Genomic DNA, 20,252 nt, shown 5'->3' on the forward strand with positions numbered 1-20,252 from the left:
ACCAGAACAGGCAGCACAGTGGTTATGGAAATGAAAATCGCTTATTGTCACAAGTAGGCTTCAAATAAAGTTACTGTGAAAAGTCCCTCATCGCCACATTCCGGCACCTGTTCGGGGAGGCTGGTACGGCAAGTTAGCACAGCTCCAGGGACCGAGGTTCAATTCCGGCCTGGGGTGACTGAGTTTGCAACATCCTCCTCGTGTCTGCGTGGGTTTCCTCCGGGTGTTCCAAACAGTCCAAAGATGTGCAGGTTAGGTGATGTTAAATTGCCCCACAGTAAAACAGAAAAGATTAGTTAGAACAGTATACAAGGCGAACGCCCAGTGACCTGGTGTGTGGCTGTCAGTATAAGAATCCAGACAAAGGATACCAAGAAGCTAAAAGGTTGCTTCAAGAGAATTTTGGCAGTGAACTTCAAATTTCCACAGCCTGCATGGAAAAGGCCCTTAACTGTACTCAGATCAAGTCTGGAGATGGCAAAGCACTCATCTAATTGGATGTCGCAACACCATGGATGATGTCCAGTACGTGGAAGAGATGAATAATCTGATCAGAAAACTAGAATAGCAAAGTTTCCTTACAACCTTCAGAAAAGATGGAGAGGAGTTTGTTTGTAATATCCATGAGCACCAAAAGTGAAGAGCCGGGTTTGCAGACGTGACTCGTTAGAATCATAGAATAAAGTGCAGAAGGAGGCCATTCGACCCATCAAGTCGGCACCGACCCTCTGAAAGGCTACCCTACCGAGGGTCAGGGCCCCACCCTATCCCCTTAACCCAGTAACCCCACCTAACCTTTGGACACTAAGGGGCAATTGATCATGGCCCATCCACCTAACCTGCACATCTTTGGACTGTGAGTAAACTGGAGCACCTGGCGGAAACCCACGCAGACACGGGGAGAACATGCAGACTCCACACAGTCATATGAGGTCGGAATTGAACGCGGGAGCTGTGATGCAGCAGTGCTAACCACCATAGTTAAGTGGACTAATGTGCTAAGATTGCCATGGATCCATTATTTGGAGACATTCTAGACGATACAGCAGCAAGAGGCAGAGCTAAATCAAACGTGCTGAACATCGTTTGAACAAGAAAACAAAGAATAAGATAAAGTGTCTTTGCCATTGTTACGTATTGTAACCATTGCCATTCTGTTTAGTGTGCCACGAGTATGTGATGACAACATCAGAGGCACTTGGGTGATTTCTCTAACTTCCATCATAGTCTGTGAGCAAGCAACACCTCTGCAATAAACTGAAAACTGGTTAAGTTTTCATCTCCATCCCCTCCCTCTAGGTCCCGTCTCCTCTCCCAGCCCCTCCCCCCCAGCCCCGCCCCACTCTCCCAGCCCCACCCCCCTCTCCCAGCCCCACCCCCCTCTCCCAGCCCCGCCCCCACCCTCTCCCAGCCCCCCCCAGCCCCGCCCTCTCCCAACCCCGCCCCACCCTCTCCCAACCCCGCCCTCCCCCTCCCAGCCCCACCCCCCCAGCCCCGCCCCACTCTCCCAGCCCCACCCCCCTCTGCCAGCCCCGCCCCACCCCCTCCCAGCCCCGCCCTCTCCCTACCCCGCCCCAGCCCCTCCCCCATCCCTCACTCCTGGCGCCGCCCCTGCCTCAAAGTCCGCCACTCTCCAGGCCCCGCCCCACCCTCCCTCCAAACTCCGCCTCTCAATCCCACACCACCCCTCAGTCCAGGTACCATCACCTTTCCCAATCCCTCCCCCTCTATGGGCCCCTCACTCCTTGCCCCTCCCCCCAGCCCCGCCCCATTCCTCCCCCAGCCCCCGTCCTCCCTCCCCAGCCCTGCCCCGCCGCCATGTTGTCTCTCTCCCGCATCCCCGCCCTCCCTCTCCCAGCCCCGCCCCCCCGCCGCCATGATGTCTCTCTCTCGGCAGTCCCTCCCCCCGCCGCCATGTTGTCTCTCTCCCGCAGCCCCACCACCCCGCCGCCATGTTGTCTCTCTCCCGCAGTCCCTCCCCTGCCGCCCCACCCCTCTCCCAGCCCCGCCCCCAGCCCCTCCCCCCTCTCCCAGCCCCGCCCCCCCCTCTCCCAGCCCCCCTCTCCCAGCCCCGCCCCCCCACCCCCCTCTCCCGGCCCCGCCCCCCCCAGTCCCTCCCTCTCCCAGCCCCGCCCCCCCCACCGCCATGTTGTCTCCCAACCCCGCCCCCTCCCACCCCGCCCCCCCCTCTCCCAGCCCCGCCCCCCCCCTCTCCCAGCCCCGCCCCCCCCCTCTCCCAGCACCTCCCTCTCCCAGCCCGCCCCCCCCCTCTCCCAGCACCGCACCCGCCCTCTCCCAGCCCCTCCCTCTCATAGCCCCGTCCTCTCCCAGCCCCACCCCCACCTCCCCACCCCTGCCCCGCCCCCCCCCTCCCAGCCCCGCCCCGCCCCCTCTCTCCCAGCCCCCCCCCTCTCCCAGCCCCCACCCCCTCTCCCAGCCCCGCCCCCCCCTCTCCCAGACCCCCCCCCCTCTCCCAGTCCCCCCCGCCCCCTCTCCCAGCCCCGCCCCCCCCTCTCCCAGCCCCGCCCACTCCCAGCCCCGCCCCCCCCCCCCTCTCCCAGCCCCGCCCACTCCCAGCCCCGGCCCCCCCTCTCCCAGCCCCCCCCCTCTCTCAGCCCCCCCCCCCCTCTCCCAGTCCCGCCCCCCCCTCTCCCAGCCCCGCCCCCCCACCGCCATGTTGTCTCCCAGCCCCGCCCCTCCCTCTCCCAGCCCCGCCCCCCCTCTCCCAGCCCCGCCCCCCCTCTCCCAGCCCCGCCCCCCCTCTCCCAGTCCCGCCCCCCCCCCTCTCCCAGCCCCGCCCCGCCCCCCCCTCCCAGCCCCGCCCCCCCTCCCAGCCCCGCCCCCCCTCTCCCAGCCCCGCCCCCCCCTCTCCCCGCCCCGCCCCCCCCCCGCCCCGCCCCCTCTCCCAGCCCCGCCCCCCCTTCCAGCCCCGCCCCCCCCTCCCAGGCCCCGCCCCCCCTCTCCCAGCCCCGCCCCCCCCTCTCCCAGCCCCGCCCCCCCCTCTCCCCAGCCCCGCCCCCCCTCCCAGCCCCGCCCCCCATCCCAGCCCCGCCCCCCCTCTCCCAGCCCCGCCCCCCCCTCCCAGCCCCCCCCCTCTCCCAGCCCCGCCCCCCCCCCCCTCTCCCAGCCCCACCCCCCCCCTCTCCCAGCCCCGCCCCCCCCTCTCCCAGCCCCCGCCCCCACCTCTCCCAGCCCCGCCCCCCCTCTCCCAGCCCTGCCCCCCCCTCCCAGCCCCGCCCCCCCCCTCTCCCAGCCCTGCCCCCCCTCTCCCAGCCCCGCCCCCCCCCTCTCCCAGCCCCCCCCCCTCTCCCAGCCCCCCCCCCCTCCCAGCCCCGCCCCCCTCTCCCAGCCCCGCCCCCCTCTCCCAGCCCCGCCCCCTCTCCCAGCCCCGCCCCCCCCTCTCCCAGCCCCGCCCCCCCCTCTCCCAGCCCCGCCCCCCCCTCTCCCAGCCCCGCCCCCCCCTCCAGCCCCGCCCCCCCCTCTCCCAGCCCCGCCCCGCCCCCACTCCCAGCCCCGCCCCCCCCTCCCAGCCCCGCCCCCCCCCTCTCCCCCCCTCCCAGCCCCGCCCCCCCTCTCCCCCCCGCCCCCCCCCCTCTCCCAGCCCCGCCCCCCCCTCTCCCGCCCGTCCCACCCCCCGCGCCCAGCCCCGCCCCCCCCCTCTCCAGCCCCCCCCCCCCCTCCCAGCCCCGCCCCCCCCCTCTCCCAGCCCCGCACCCCCCCCTCTCCCAGCCCCGCCCCCCCCCCTCTCCCAGCCCGCCCCCCCCCCTCTCCCAGCCCCCCCCCTCTCCCCAGCCCCCCCCCTCTCCCATCCCCCCCCTCTCCCAGCCCCGCCCCCCCCCTCTCCCAGGCCCCGCCCCCCCCCTCTCCCGCCGCCCCCCCCCCCCTCTCCCAGCCCCGCCCCCCCCTCGTCCCAGCCCCGCCCCCCCCTCTCCCAGCCCCGCCCCCCCCCTCTCCCAAGCCCCGCCCCCCCCCTCCCAGCCCCAGCCCCCCCCCTCTCCCAGCCCCGCCCCCCCTCTCCCAGCCCCGCCCCCCCTCCCAGCCCCGCCCCCCCCCTCCCACCCCCCCCCTCCCAGCCCCGCCCCCCCTCTCCCAGCCCCGCCCCCCTCTCCCAGCCCCGCCCCCCCTCTCCCAGCCCCGCCCCCCCTCTCCCAGCCCCTCCCCCCCCGCTCCCAGCCCCGCCCTCCCCCTCTCCCAGCCCCGCCCCCCCCCTCTCCCAGCCCCGCCCCCCCCTCTCCCAGCCCGCCCCCCCCTCTCCCAGCCCCGCCCCCCCCTCTCCCAGCCCCGCCCCCCCCTCTCCCAGCCCCCCCCCCCCCCCCTCTCCCAGCCCCGCCCCCCCCCCTCTCCCAGCCCCGCCCCCCCCTCTCCCAGCCCCGCCCCCCCCTCTCCCAGCCCCGCCCCCCCCTCTCCCAGCCCCGCCCCCCCCTCTCCCACCCCCGCCCCCCCCCCTCCCAGCCCCGCCCCCCCCCTCTCCCAGCCCGCCCCCCCGCTCCCGCCCCCCCCCCTCTCCCAGCCCCGCCCCCCCCCTCTCCCAGCCCCCCCCCCTCTCCCCCTCTCCAGCCCCGCCCCCCCTCCCTCAGCCCCGCCCCCCCCTCCCTCAGCCCCGCCCCCCCTCCTCCCTCATACCCCCCCCCCCCCCCCCCCTCCCCGCCCCCCCCTCCCTCTCCCAGCCCCGCCCCCCCCTCCCTCTCCCAGCCCCGCCCCCCCCTCCCTCTCCCAGCCCCGCCCCCCCCTCCCAGCCCCGCCCCCCCCTCCCTCTCCCGCCCCCCCCTCCCTCTCCCAGCCCCGCCCCTCCCCCCTCTCCCAGCCCCGCCCCCCCCTCTCCCAGCCCCGCCCCCCCCCCTCTCCCAGCCCCGCCCCCCCCTCTCCCAGCCCCGCCCCCCCCCCCCTCCCACCCCCCCCCCCCCCCTAGCCCCGCCCCCCCCTCTCCCAGCCCCGCCCCCCCTCTCCCAGCCCCGCCCCCCCTCTCCCAGCCCCGCCCCCCCTCTCCCAGCCCCGCCCCCCCCTCTCCCAGCCCCGCCCCCCCCTCTCCCAGCCCCGCCCCCCCTCTCCCAGCCCCGCCCCCCCCCCGCCGCCATGTTGTCTCGCTCCCACTCGCTCCTCCGCCTCCCGCGGCCGCCGGGCGGGGTTGGGGTTCCGGCCTCGGGTCTGAGCGGCGCGGCGGGGCCCCGGGTGAAGCAGCGGAGTTACTGGGCGGCGCTGCGGCGGTGGCTGTGGGGCCCGGCGGCACCGCCCTTCCCGCGGCCTTGCCTGGCCGGACACCCGGTGCTGAGGGCGGAGGCGGCGGCTGTGCCCGAGGCCGAGGTTCGGGGCCCCGAGGTCCAGCGGCTGGTGGCGGCCCTGGTGCGGACTATGCGGCGGGAAGGAGCGCTGGGGCTGAGCGCGCCGCAGCTCGGGGTCCCGCTCCAGGTGATGGTGTTGGAGGTGACGCCCGGGATACTCGAGGCCGAGGCTCCGTCCGCCAGCCGGGCCCGCGGGATGGTCACCGTCCCGCTCCGAATCCTCATCAACCCGCGGCTCCGTGTCCTCGACTCCCGCACCAGCGTCTGGCCCGAGGCCTGTCACAGCCTCCCGGGGCTGGCGGCCTGTGTGGCCCGGTACCGGAGCGTGGAGGTGACAGGTAGGCGGGGCCTGGGGAGGGGGCGGGGCCTGGGGAGGTGACAGGTAGGCGGGGCCTGGGGAGGGGGCGGGGCCTGGGGAGGTGACAGGTAGGCGGGGCCTGGGGAGGTGATGGGTGGGTGGGGCCTGGGGAGGTGACAGGTAGGCGGGGCCTGGGGAGGTGATGGGTGGGTAGGGCCTGGGGAGGTGACGGGTAGGCGGGGCCTGGGGAGGGGGCGGGGCCTGGGGAGGTGACAGGTAGGTGGGGCTTGGGGAGGGGGCAGGGCCTGGGGAGGTGACAGGTAGGCAGGGCCTGGGGAGGTGACAGGTAGGCAGGGCCTGGGGAGGTGACAGGTAGGTGGGGCTTGGGGAGGGGGCAGGGCCTGGGGAGGTGACAGGTAGGCGGGGCCTGGGGAGGGGGCGGGGCCTGGGGAGGTGACAGGTAGGTGGGGCTTGGGGAGGGGGCAGGGCCTGGGGAGGTGACAGGTAGGCGGGGCCTGGGGAGGGGGCGGGGCCTGGGGAGGTGACAGGTAGGCGGGGCCTGGGGAGGGGGCGGGGCCTGGGGAGGGGGCGGGGCCTGGGGAGGTGATGGGTGGGTGGGGCCTGGGGAGGTGATGGGTAGGCGGGGCCTGGGGAGGTGACGGGTGGGCAGGGCCTGGGGAGGTGACCAGTAGGCGGGGCCTGGGGAGGTGACAGGTAGACGGGGTCTGGGGAGGGGATGGGGCATGGAGAGGTGACAGGTAGGCGGGGCCTGGTGAGGTGACAGGTAGGCGGGGCCTGGAGAGGGGGCAGTGCCTGGGGAGGTGACAGGTAGGCGGGGCCTGGGGAGGTGACGGGTAGGCGGGGCCTGGGGAGATGACAGGTAGGCGGGGCCTGGAGAGGGGGCGGGGCACAGGGCAGTGACAGGTAGGCGGGGCCTGGGGAGGGGACGGGGAGTAGGCGGGATCTGTGGATGTCACAGGTAGGCGGGGCCCGGGATGTGACATGTAGGCGGGGCTCAGTAAGGTGACAGGTAGGCGGGGCCTGGGGAGGTGACAGGTAGGCAGGGCCTGGGGAGGTGACAGGTAGGCAGGGCCTGGGGAAGTGACAGGTAGGTGGGGCCTGGGGAGGGGGCAGGGCCTGGGGAGGTGACAGGTAGGCGAAACCTGGGGAGGTGACAGGTAGGCAGGGCCTGGGGAAGTGACAGGTAGGCGGGGCCTGGGGAGGGCGGCGCCTGGGGAGGTGACAGGTAGGCGGGGCCTGGGGAGGGAGTCCTGGGGAGTGGTTGTGCCGCTACCAGAGCGTGGAGATGACAGGTAGGCGGGGCCCAGTGAGGGGGCGGGTCTTGCTGACAGGTAGGTGGGGCCTGGGGAGGGGGCATGGCCCGGGAGCAGGGCATGGAGGTGACAGGTAGGTGGGGCCCAGAGGGGGGGGCGGGACCCGAGGGCACGGCATGGAGGTGACAGGTAGGTAGGGCCTGGGGTGGGCAGGGACCCTGTCGGAGGGGGCAGGACCCAGGGGAGGGATCTCGGATTTTGTTTATTGTCACGTGTACCGAGGAACAGTGAAAAGTATTTTTCTGCGAGCAGCTCAACAAATCATTAAGTACATGGGAAGAAAAGGATAATAAAAGAAAATACATAATAGGGCAACATAACATATACAGTGTAACTATATAACACCAGCATCGGGTGAAGCTGGACTGTTAATTAGGTCAGTCCATGAGAGGGCCGTTTAGGAGTCTGGTAACAGCGGGGAAGAAGCTATTTTTGAGTCGTGCGTGTTCTCAGACTTCTGTATCTCCTGTCCGATGGAAGAAGTTGGAAAAGTGAGTAAGCCGGGTGGGAGGGATCCTTGATTATGCTGCCCTGCTTTCCCCAGGCAGCGGGAGGTGTAGATGGAGTCAGTGGATGGGAGGCAGGTTGTGTGATGGACTGGGCTGTGTTCATGACTCTCTGAAGTTTCCTTGCGGTCCTGGGCCGAGCAGTTGCCATACCAGGCTGTGATGCAGCCAGATAGGATGCTTTCTATGGTGCATCTGTAAAGGTTGGTAAGGGCTAATGTGGACATGCCAAATTTCCTTAGTTTCCTGAGGAAGTATAGGCGCTGTTGTGCTTTCTTGGTGGTAGCGTCGACGTGGGTGGACCAGGACAGATTTTTGGAGATGTGTACCCCTCGGAATTTGAAACTACTGACCATCTCCACCTCGACCCCATTGATGCTGACAGGGGTGTGTACAGTACTTTGCTTCCTGAAGTCAATGACCAGCTCTTTAGTTTTGCTGGTATTGAGGGATAGATTATTGTTGTTACACCACTCCACTAGGTTCTCTATCTCCCTCCTGCATTCTGACTCAGCGTTGTCCGCGATCTGACCCACTACAATCGTGTCATCAGCAAACTTGTAGATGGTGTAGGAGCCGCATTTTACCACAGTCGTGTGTACAGGGAGTATAGTAGGGGGCTAAGTACGCAGCCTTGCGGGGCCCCAGTCTCTCTAATCCGGTCTCTCTTCTGTCCCAGGTCTGGATGAAACGGGGCAGCCAGTCTGCTGGCAAGCTTCCGACTGGACGGCGAGGATCCTTCAACATGAAATGGACCATTTAAAGGGGCAGCTTTATGTGGACAAAATGGACAGCAGAACCTTGGAGAATCTTCAGTGGATGGAAGAAAATGACTGAGGGGGGCACTGGATCATTGCATTGCTGAGGCGCCGGTCACATTCTCGGGACCTACAGGATGGCGGCATTGCAAGATCCCACAACCGCACTGAGAATACCCCAGTGACCTGAACATTGGCCCAGACATTGGGGATCATGTCTGGACTCTGGAATAGCACAGCCTCAGGAGTTAGCAACATTTATTTTTGATTGTAAACCAGAAACATTAAACCTGCCTCTGAGCAGCCACAGTGAATTAGCAACTTGGTTTTGGTGAGTCGTTAATGTCCTCCTTTGTCCGTGTGTGGAGTTTGCTGGAAATGCACTTTTTTCAGGAAGCTTTTTGGGTCGGACCAGCTTTGACCAACTCTTATAAGATCACTAATTGTTGGCCATTCAGCCCATCGAGACTGCTCCAACATTCAAAGACATCATAACTGATCTGATATAATAATCCTCAACTCCATCTTACTGCCTTATCCCGTACCCCTCGATTCCCTCACTGATAAAAATCTGTCTGTCTCAGCCTCGAACATACTTAACAACACAGCCTGTACCACTCTCTGTGGTAAAGAACTGTACAGATTCACCACTCTGCTGCCTCATCGCGTCGAGGATCAGGGTTCGAACCCAGACCCTTGGCCCCTGGTCACTGCCCATGTGGAGTTTCACATCCTACCAGTGTTTGTGTGGGTCTCACTCCCACAACCCAAATATGTGCAGGGTAGGTGGATTAGCCACGCTAAATTGCTCCTTAATTGGAAAAAAAAATTAAAAACCTAGAGAACCTTCTCTGCCTCCAATGTCAATACATTCTTCCTTAAATAGGGGGACCAAAACTGTTCACAGTATTCCAGTGTGGTCTGAGGAGTGCTTTGTATAGTTTTAGCAGGACGTCCCTATTTTTATACTCCATTCCCTTTTAAATAAAGGCCAACAAGTCCTACAAGTTGCTATAGTTGGTCATGGTGACCCCATCACAATATGACAGAGCATCCATCATCCACTAACTCTCAGGGAAAGGTGGGGATCGTCAAAACCCAGCACTTACCCTCTGTAAAGGCCCCAGCGCAGCCATTAAACAATTCATTTATACAACAATTTTGGGGGCTTACCATGGCCATGACTGAATGTGAATTTGAGGTTAGAATTATATTGTGGCTTTACAAGCACTTTGATAGTGCGAGAGAGAATTATCTCTGTTTATTCCTCCATTGCCCTGTATCCAATAGCTTCACCTGCCTTTTTTATTCAGTTCTCAGCCTAACCCACTCCCTGGAATAAAATATTTCAAACTCAATCCTATGCATAACATTTCTGTTGACCTCTATTCTTTCTAATTTTTGTATCTCGTTCCACTCTTTCTCCCAAATCTGTTACCTCATAATTGAATTGCAGCTGTCTGCCTAGTCCGCTAGCCTATCCCTTCCTGAATAGCCTCCTGACTTATAAGAAAAAGGGGGACCCAGCACTGACCCCTGGGATAAACTCTCCAGTTCAGCATTAAACATTAACCAACTTTCCAGCCATGCAACTTTATTTCATAGACACAGGATGCCATTCAGCCAGTTCCACCATTCAAAGAACAAAGAAAAGTACAGCACAGGAGCAGGCCCTTCGGCCTTCAAAGTCTGCGCCGACCATGTTGCCCGTCTAAACTAAAATCTTCTACACTTCCAGAGTCCGTATCCCTGTATTCCCATCCTATTCATGTATTTGTCAAGATGCCCCTTAAACGTCATTCAATACGATCACGGCTGACTGGATGTTTAAATGGCTTTTACAGACACTATCACCATAATCCTTTTAAGTTACTGTTAATCAGAAATCTGTCAATCTCTACCTCAAACATAGTCAATGACTGAACTTCCACAGTCCTCTGGGGTACAGAATTCCGAAGATTCATAGAAAATAGAAGCAGGAGGAGGCCATTTGGCCCTTCAAGCCGCTCCGCCATTCATTATGGTCAGGGCTGATCATCAAGTTCAATACCCTGATCTCGCCTTCCCCATATCCTTCGATCCCTTTAACCCCAAGAGCAATATCTAAATGCTTCTTGAAATTACACGTTTTGACCTCAACTACTTTCTGTGGTAGCGAATGCCACAGATTCACCGCTCTCTGGGTGAAGAAATCCCTCCTACCCTCAGTCCTATAAGATTTACCCCTTATCCTCAAACTACGATCCCTAGTTCTGAACTCCCCCACCATCAGGAACATTCTTTCTGAATCTACCCTGTCTAATCCTATTAGAATTTTATAAGTTTCTTTGAGATCCCCTCTCACTGTTCTAAACTCCAATGAATATAATCCTAACCGACTTAGTCTCTCCTCATATGACAGTCCCATTACCCCAGGTATCAGCCTGGCAAACCTTGGCAGCACTCTCTCCATAGCAAGAACATCCTTCCTCAGATAAGGACACCAAAACTTCCCACAATACTCCAGGTGCGGCCTCACCAATGTCCTATTCAATTGCAGTAAAACATCTCTATTCCTATACTCAAATCCTCTCGCTATGAAGGCCAACATTGCGGGGTCGATTTGGAGGCAGCTTCATGCAGGGGGACCAGTTTGGCAGCAAGCATTACGGCCCCCCCTGCTGCTCCCGCCGGCACGGTACTCCACCAGCCCCATAGTGGTGGCGACTTTGCGGATCTGGGGCCAATGGAGAAGGGTAGTGTCCAGTGGATGGGTGGGGGAGGGGAGGGTCTCGGATATATATAAAGAACTTATGGGAGCGGAGGAGTCACAGACCAAGGAGCTGAAACTTATGTGGGAAGAGGAGCTCGGAGGTGAGATAGAAGAGGGCTTATGGGAGGAGGCGTTGAGCAGGGTAACGCGACCGCAACATGTGCCAGGCTCAGCCTGATTCAATTTAAGGTCATCCACCAGGCCCACATGACAGTGGCCCGGGTGAGTAAACTTTTCGGAATGGAGGACAGGTGCGCCAGATGTTCTGGAGGGCCGGCTAACCATGTCCACATGTTTTGGGAATGTCCAGAACTCAAGGAGGTACTGGCAGGGGTTTGCGGACGCTATGTCCCAGGTACTGAAAACAGGGATGGTGATGAGTCCAGAGGTGACTATTTTTGGGGTTTCGGAGGTTTCGGGAGTCCAGGGGGGGGGGAGAGGCTGACGTTTTGGCCTTTGATTCCCTGGTAGCCCAGCGACGAATTCTGCTGGATGGAGGGACTCAAAGCCTCCAAAGTCGGAAACCTGGCTATCGGATATGGCGAGCTTTCCCGTCTGGAGAAGATTAAGTTCACTTTGAGAGGGTCACTGTCAGGGTTCGCCAGGAGGTGGCAACCATTTATCGACTTTGTGGAAATTTAATCGTCGTTGGGGGGGGGGGGGGTTAGGGTAACGTAGGTTAGCGGGGTAGTTAGGCTGGTCCTGTGGGAGGGGAGATGGGTTTCTTGCACTATAACGATTGTTTTTTTTTGCACACTTTTATATTGTTGTTGTTTATTGTGCCAAAATGTCTTAATAAAATTGTTTATCAAAAAAAAGTAATGGCCAATGCACCATTGCCTTCTTTACTGCCGGCTGTACCTGCGCACTTACTTTCAGCGACAAGTACAAGAACACCAAGGTCTCGCTGAATGGCCACCCCTCAATTTACAGCCAAATATCCCTCCCTATTGTTGCTACTGGAGCGGATAACCTCACGTTTATCCACATTATACTGCAGTGTTTTTCAAACTTTTTTTCTGTGGACCCATTTTTACCAACCGGCCAACCTACTGCACCCACGCCGGCCGACCTTCGAAACCCACCATTTTCACTCACCTTTAATGTGATAGAGTGAGTCTGCTTGGTCCTCATTATCTCACTTGCTTTGTCATTCAATGTTATATTTCTAAATGGGTTGTTCAGCAGAGGTCCTGGAACTCACACCACCGCTGCTTTGTCCCGTTGTGGATTCTCCTGAGCCACTCTCTCCAGCAGGTTCAGTTGTGAGATCCTGGCCTGTTTGTGTCTCTGGCCCTCTCTGTTGCTTATTTGCTGCTGACAAAATGGAGGAATCTCAACTGCGCCCAGACAACATGGCGTCAGTGTTCTGGGTGTGTGACCTGTTCTCTGCCATCGCTTCAGATAGGAAGACTGCATTGAATTTAGAAAAAGATGTTCTCCTGGGTCAGCGCACTAACGTCAGGAGGAGGCGGTGTTTCTTGCTGGACTCCAGGCATGCGCCCTGATGAGCGGGCACACATATGCAGCACGCCGCATTCTGAAAGACAGCTGGTGTGGCTGTTGTGCATTAATTCCCACGATCGGGAACCCCGCGATGGAGTCCCACCTGTGAGTCGCGATCCCGACTTTGAAAATGATTGTTATACTGCATTTGCAATGCATATTATCTCACTCACTCAGCCTGTCCAAATCCCGCTGAAGCATCTCTGCATCCTCCTCACAGCTCACCCTCTCACCCAACTTTGTATCCTCTGAAAATTTGGAGATAATACATGTCATTCCCGCATTCAAATCATTGATATATATCGTCAACAGTTGAGGGTCCCAGCAGATTCCTTGCGGTACATCACTAGTCCCTGCCTACCAATCGGAAAAAGACCCATTTATTCCAACTCTTTGCTTCCTGTTTGCTTGCCAGCGTTCTATTCATCTCAAGACACTACCCATAATCCTAAACAACTTCAGATGATTATTTCTTCCCTACCTCGACCCATTTGTTTTCATCTCATTTCATTTTAACTGTCTTACCATTTCTTTCTTTCTCAATACAAATTTAACTTCCTCCCCCCCCACCACCACCACCATCTTATCCACATTTCTCCTCTTTGCTTCCCCCTTCCCCTCCCCCCACATCTACAGTTCATCCTCTGATGTTAGTTTCTCTGCTGTTTGGCCTGTCACATCTTTTGTTCTCTCTGGGAACTGCCATTAACACTCTTTCCCCTTGGTAGAGTCATCGGACTCAAAACGTTAGCTCTTTTCTCTCCATACAGATGCTGCCAGACCTGCTGAGATTTTACAGCATTTTCTCTTTTGCTTCTACCCCTAATCCCATGTGCTTTAACTTTATATAGTAATCCACTATGTGAGACCTTGTGGAAAGCCTTCAGAAAGTCTAAATAAACCACATCCACCAGTTCTCCCTGGTCAACTCTACTAGTTACATCTTCAAAGAATTCTAGTAGATTTGTCAAGCAGGATTTCCCTCTCGTAAATCCATGCTGACTTTGTCCAATTACACCACTGCTTTCCAAATGCTAGGAAATCCTTGATAATGAACTCCAGCAACTTCCCTACGTTAGGCTCACTGGTCTATAGAATTTACAGTGCAGGAGTCCATTCAGCCAATCAAGTCCACATCTGCCTTGGAAAGAGCACCCTACTTAAGCCATGCCTCTACCCTATCCCAGTAACCCCACCTAACCTTTTGGACACGAAGGGGCAATTTATCATGGCCAATCCACCTAGCCTGCACATCTCTTGGTCTGTGGGAGGAAACTGGAGCACAGCACAGCAACAGGCCCTTCGGCCCTCCCAAACTGTGCCGATCCAGATCCTTTATCTAAACCTGTCGCCTATTTTCCAAGGATCTACTTCCCTCTGTTCCCCGCCCCTTCATATATCTGTCCAGATGCATCTTAAATGATGCTATCGTGCCCGCCTCTACCACCTCTGCTGGCAAAGCATTCCAGGCACCCACCACCCTCTGCATAAAAAACTTTCCACAAATATCTCCCTTAAACTTTCCCCCTCTCACCTTGAATTTGTGACCCCTTGTAATTGACACCCCCACTCTTGGAAAGAGCTTGTTGCTATCCACCCTGTCCATACCTCATAATTTTGTAGACCTCAATCAGGTCCACCCTCAACCTCCGTATTAACAACAAAAAAAAGAAAAACACACCCCCGTATGCCTTCTTGACCACTCTATCGACCTGCATTGCCACCTTCAGAGTACAATGGACCTGAACTCCCAGATGGGGCAGCAGGGTAGCATGGTGGTTAGCATACATGCTTCACAGCTCCAGGGTCCCAGGTTCGATTCCCGGCTGGGTCACTGTCTGTGTGGAGTCTGCACGTCCTCCCCCTGTGTGCGTGGGTTTCCTCCGGGTGCTCCGGTTTCCTCCCACAGTCCAAAGATGTGCGGGTTAGGTGGATTGGCCATGCTAAATTGCCTGTAGTGTCCTAAAAAAAGTAAGGTTAAGGGGGGGGGTTGTTGGGTTACGGGTATAGGGTGGATGCGTGGGTTTGAGTAGGGTGATCATGGCTCGGCACAACATTGAAACCCACGCAGACATGGGGAGAATGCCAACTTGACTTAGAGTATCCATCCCTAACCTAAACATCCATCATTTCCCTCTCCTTGGTGAATACCGATGCAAAGTACTCATTAAGAATCTCACCCATATCCTCTGATTCCACACATAAATTCCCTCTTTTGTCTTTGAGTGGGCCAATCCTTTCTCTAGTTACCCTCTTGCTCCTTATATACGAATAAAAGGCTTTGGGATTTTCCTTAACCCTGTTAACCAAAGATATTTCATGACCCCTTTTAGCCCACTTTATTGCGCGCTTTGAGATTTGTCCTACTTTCCCAATATTCCTGCAAAGTTTCATCAGTTTTAAGTCACCTCAATCTTATGTATGCTTCCTTTTTCATCTTAGCTGGTCTCACAATTCCACCCGTCATTTAGAATTTACAGTGCAGAAGGAGGCCATTCAGCCCATCGAGTCTGCACCAGCTCTTGGAAAGAGCACCCTACCCAAGGTCAACACCTCCACCCTATCCCCACAACCCAGTAACCCCACCCAACACTAAGGGCAATTTTGGACACTAAGGGCAATTTAGCATGGCCAATCCACCTAACCTGCACATCTTTGGACTGTGGGAGGAAACCGAAGCACCCGGAGGAAACCCACGCACACACGGCGAGGATGTCATCCATGGTTCCCTAATCTTGCCATTTCTATCCCTCATTTTCACAGGGACATGTCTGTCCTGCACCCTAATCAACCTTTCCTTAAAAGACTCCCACATTTCAAATGTGGATTTGCCCTTAAACAACTGTTCCCAATCCACATTCCCTAGCTCCTGCTGAATTTTGTTATACTCTGCCTTTCCCCAATTCAGCACTCTTCCTTTTGGACCACTCTCATCTTTGTCCATGAATATTCTAAAACTTATGAAATTGTGATCGCTATTCCCAAAGTAATCACCGACTGAAACTTCAACCACCTGGCCGGGATCATTCACCAATACCAGGTCCAGTATGACCCCTTCCCGAGTTGGACTATTTACATACTGCTCTAAAAAAACTCTCCTGGATGCTCTTTACAAATTCTGCTCCATCTACGCCTCCAACACTACATGAGTCCCATTCAATGTTGGGGAAGTTAAAATCTCCCATCGTGACCACCCTATTGCTCCGACATTTTTCTATAATCTGTCTACATATTTGTACCTCTACTTCATGCTCGCTTTTGGGAGGCCTGTAGTAAAGTCCCAACAATGTTACTGCACCCTTCCTATTTCTCAGCTCCACCCATATTGCCTCAGTGCTCGAATCTTCCATCGTGCCCTTCCTCAATCACAGCTGTGATATCATCTCTGACCAGTAATGCAACTCCTCCACCCCTTTTACCTCCCTCTCTATCCCTCCTAAAACATCTTTTCCCTGGGATATTTAGTTGCCAATGAGGCATCTATACACTGGGATATTTAGGCAGCAGTGCTAACCGCCGTGCCACCATCTTGTTGTCACTTCCTAAAAGAATTTGATCAAATTTGTGAGGCAAGACCTTCCTTTAACAAATCCATGCTGACTATTGCAGACTAATCCATGCCTTTCTATGTGACAGTTAATCCTATCTCAGGATTTATCCTAAAGATTTGTCCATCACTGACGCAAGACCAGGGGTGGGCAAACTACGGCCCGCGGGCCGCATGCGGCCCGCCAAAGGTCTTTATGCGGCCCACCAAGTCATTTAAAAAAAATTTTTATTTATTTTTTTTAATTTTTAATTTTTTTTTTAAGGTTAATGGGGGGGGGGGGGGGGCTGTTGGGTTACTTACTGGAATAGGGTGGATACGTTGACTTGAGTAGGGTGATCATTGCTCGGCACAACGTCGAGGGCCGAAGGGCCTGTTCTGTGCTGTACTGTTCTATGTTCTATATGAGGCGCCCAGAATCATAACCGGGTGAAGTAATTATTTTACTTAATATACTATGCGGCCCTTTAAAATTGTGAACTTCTGAATGTGGCCCTTGCACGGAAAAGTTTGCCCACCCCTGCGCAAGACTAACTGGCCTGTAATTGTTTAGCATTTCCTTCAATCTCTTTTTAAACAATGGTTTGCATTGCTCCAGTCCCTCCCCTGTGAGTAGTGCAGATTCGGAAATCATCCTCAGAACATCTATCTCCTCCCTGACTTCCTTCAGTAGCCTCAGAAACAATCCATCTGGCCCTGGTACCTTATCAACATTCAAGGATTTCGGGCAGCACGGTAGCGTATTGGTTAGCATTGCTGCCTCACAGCACCGAGGTCCTACGTTCGAGCCCGGCTCTGGGTCACGGTCCATGTGGAATTTGCATATTCTCCCCGTGTTTGTTTGCATTTTGCCCCCACAACCAAAAGATGTGCAGGCTAGGTGGATTGGCCGTGCTAAATTGCCCCTTAATTGAACAAAATTAATTGGGTACTCTAAATTTTTTTCTTTAAAACTTTCAAGGATTTCAATCCTTCGAGTACTTTCTCTCTCTTTATGATTATCCCATCCAGTATCTGACACTGTTCCTCTTGGACTATATCTGCATCATCCATTTCCTTTGTAATCACAGAGGCAGACAATTCATTAAAAACCTTCCCACAGCCTCTGCATCTACATACAAGTTCCCCTCTTCATCTCTGATAGGTCCCAATTCATCCTTAACTAACTTTTACCATTAATATATTTGGTAAAACATCTTTAGGTTTTCTTTAACTTTACTCACTAATAATTTTTCATGGTCTCTTGATTTCCTGTTTAGTTCTTTATATCTATCATACGCTTTCTTTTTCTGTTTGATCTTCCCCTGTATTCCTCCAGACAACCGGGGGGTCTAGATTTGTCAGTACCACGCTTATTTTTGGGAGGGACATGTTAACTTTGTACATTTAGTTTCTCTCCTTTTAGTACTTCCCACTTGTTTTCCACTGATTTATCCTCTAGCACTGCTGGCCAATCCACCTCAGCCAAGTCCCTTCTCATTTCAGCAAAATTTGCCTTCCCCCAGTTCAAACTGTTTACAACTTTATCTCTGTCCTTTTCCATAGAAATACTGAATCTAACTGAATTGTGATCACTATCCCATTACGTCTGTACCGAAAGAGCACCCTACATAACCCCACTCCCCCACCCTATCCCCGTAACCCCACCTAATCTGCACATCTTTGGACTGTGGAATTTGTGGGTTTCTCCTGGAGCACGGAGGAAACCCACAGACATGGGGAGAACATGCACACCAGTCACCCAGGGTCACAATCAAACCCTGGTCCGTGGAGCTATGAGCAGCAGTGCTAATCACTATGCCACCATTAACCTTCCTAATAGCTTGGTGCAACTGCATAGAACATAGAACAGCACAGTACAGGCCTTTCAGCCCACAATGTTGTGCCGACCTTTTATCCTAATCTAAGATCAACCTAACCTACACCACTTCAATTTACTGCTGTCCATGTGTCTGTCTAAGAGTCGCTTAAATGTCCCAAATGACTCTGACTCCACCACCTCTACTGGCAGTGCATTCCACACACCCACCACTCTCTGTGTAAAGAACCTACCTCTGACATCTCCCCTATACCTTCCTCCAATCACCTTAAAATTATGTCCCCTCGTGACAGCCATTTCCACCCTGGGGAAATGTCTCTGGCTATCCACTCTATCCATGCCTCACATCGCCTTGTAGACCTCTATCAAATCACCTCTCTGCCTTCTTTGCTCCAGTGAGAAAAGCCCTAGCTCCCTCAACCTTTCTTCATAAGACATGCCCTCCAGTCCAGGCAGCATCCTGGTAAATCTCTTCTGTACCCTCTCCAAAGCATCCACATCCTTCCTATAATGAGGTGACCAGAACTGGACACAATATTCCAAGTGTGGTCTAACTAGAGTTTTATAAAGCTGCAGCAAAACCTCGCGGCTCTTAAACTCAATCCCCCTGTTAATGAAAGCCAACACACTATACGCCTTCTTAGCAACCGAATCAATCTGGGTGGCAACTTTGAGGGATCTATGTACGTGGTCGACAAGATTCCTCTGTTCCTCCACACTTCCAAGAATCCTGCCTTTAACGATGTATTCAGCATTCAAATTCGACCTTCCAAAATGAATCACTTCACATTTATCAAGGTTGAACTCCATCTGCCACTTCTCAGCCCAGCTCTGCATCCTGTCAATGTCCTGTTGTAACCTGCAACAGCCCTCAATACTACCGACAACTCCCCCCAACCTTCGTGTCACCGGAAAACTTACTAACCCACCCTTCCACTTCCTCATCCAAGTCATTTATAAAAACCACAAAGAGCAGCGGTAGGTCATCCCCCCCCCCCCCCCCCCCAACAGCATCCAAAACAGTATTCTTGTTTTGAAGGGGAATGGCCACGAGGGATCCCTGCACTGTCTGCCCATTCGTTTTCTTTCCCGACTGTAACCCAGCTACTCTTGTCCTGTACCTTGGGTATGGCTACCTCCCTGTATCTCCTATCACCCCCTCTGCCACCCGGATGATTCAAAGTTCATCCAGCTCCAGCTCCAGTTCCCTAACACAGTCTCTGACGAACTGGAGTTGGGTGGACTTCCCGCAGGTATAGTAAGTGGGGACACCGGTGGTATCCCTCACCACCCACATCCTACAGGAGGAGCATGCAACTGCCCTAGCCTCCATACCCTCTGATCTGAATTCACAAAGAGATTTAAAGGGGGGGAAAAAAGAAAGATTAAACACCCGTTATGCCCTTATACTGTTGCTACTCTCCCAAGTGAACCCTTGAAAATTGGTTATTCTGCGAAATGAATGATACCTTGCTTCCCCCCTCAAAATAAAAACGAAGAAAAACAAACACAAAAAATTAAAATTTAAAAAAATTATACATTTTTTTAAAATTGAAAAACCCAAAAACAAACAACTCTTACCTTAAGGAATGTAGCTGCCCTGTGGACCAACTGTAACTGCGCCCTCCGACTCTGCTCTCAGTCAGCTGCACTCTGTATAAACTCCCGGCTCCCTTCTCGCTCTTTGAGGAACTGAAATGCTCCCTCCTCACCTAACTCGCTCAGTCACCAAAGTCTCACTATAGCACTCAAATGCACCCAAATTCAGCACTCAGTGCATACAAAATCTGTAAACTGGCTACACATGTAACTGCATGTGAGCATTCAGTGACTCATGGACAACACCCAGATCCATTTACATCGACAATTTCTACCATTTAGTAAATCTGCTTAGCACATATATTCCTTCAAATATGGATGATATCACATTTTTCCTGTTATATTCTATCTGCCATGTTCTTGGCCACTGAGTTTGTCCAAATCCTACTGTAGCCACTCCACAGCTTCCTCACAACACACATTGTCACCTGGCTTTGTATTATTCATGAACTTGCAAATATTACATTTGACCCCCACGTTGGATCATTGATATATTTTGTGAACAGCTGGGGTCCACATACTGATCACCGAGGTGCCCCATTAGCCACAGTCTGCCCTGGCGAGAATGACCTGTTTATTGTTGCTACTGTTTTCTGCCTGTTAGTCAATCCTCAATCCATGCCACTATACTGTCCAATGTACTTTAAACTTCATATCATCCTGTATTAAGTGGCAGAATTTCCTTACTGAGCCTTTTGCAAGTCACCTTAACAAATACCTGAATAGGGCTGCACGGTGGTGCAGTGGTTAGCACTGCTGCCTCACAGCACTGGGGACCGGGTTTGATTCCGGGTCACTGGAGTTTGCACATTCTTCTGTGTCTGCGTGAGTTTCACCTTCACAACCCAAAGATG

At 55.9% G+C, this 20,252-nt stretch overlaps 1 protein-coding gene across 1 annotated transcript; it reads left to right on the forward strand.

Moving 5' to 3' along the window:
* The first annotated feature begins 5,057 nt into the window (after positions 1 to 5,057).
* pdf (peptide deformylase, mitochondrial) lies at positions 5,058 to 8,496 on the forward strand. Its single transcript, XM_038806153.1, has 2 exons — positions 5,058 to 5,617; positions 8,097 to 8,496. Exons 1-2 carry the CDS (start codon positions 5,074 to 5,076, stop codon positions 8,252 to 8,254), a joined length of 702 nt encoding a protein of 233 aa, XP_038662081.1. The 5' UTR covers positions 5,058 to 5,073; the 3' UTR covers positions 8,255 to 8,496.
* Positions 8,497 to 20,252: the final 11,756 nt, after the last annotated feature.

The sequence above is a fragment of the Scyliorhinus canicula genome, chromosome 9, assembly GCF_902713615.1.
Source record: "Scyliorhinus canicula chromosome 9, sScyCan1.1, whole genome shotgun sequence".
Lineage (NCBI taxonomy): Eukaryota > Metazoa > Chordata > Chondrichthyes > Carcharhiniformes > Scyliorhinidae > Scyliorhinus > Scyliorhinus canicula.

Excerpts from the sequence above, each read along its gene's own strand:
- pdf (XM_038806153.1), top strand. The coding sequence starts at position 5,074 with ATGTTGTCTCGCTCCCACTCGCTCCTCCGCCTCCCGCGGCCGCCGGGC. Across the intron at positions 5,618-8,096 it reads CCGGAGCGTGGAGGTGACAG|GTCTGGATGAAACGGGGCAG; the intron begins GTAGGCGGGGCC and ends CTTCTGTCCCAG.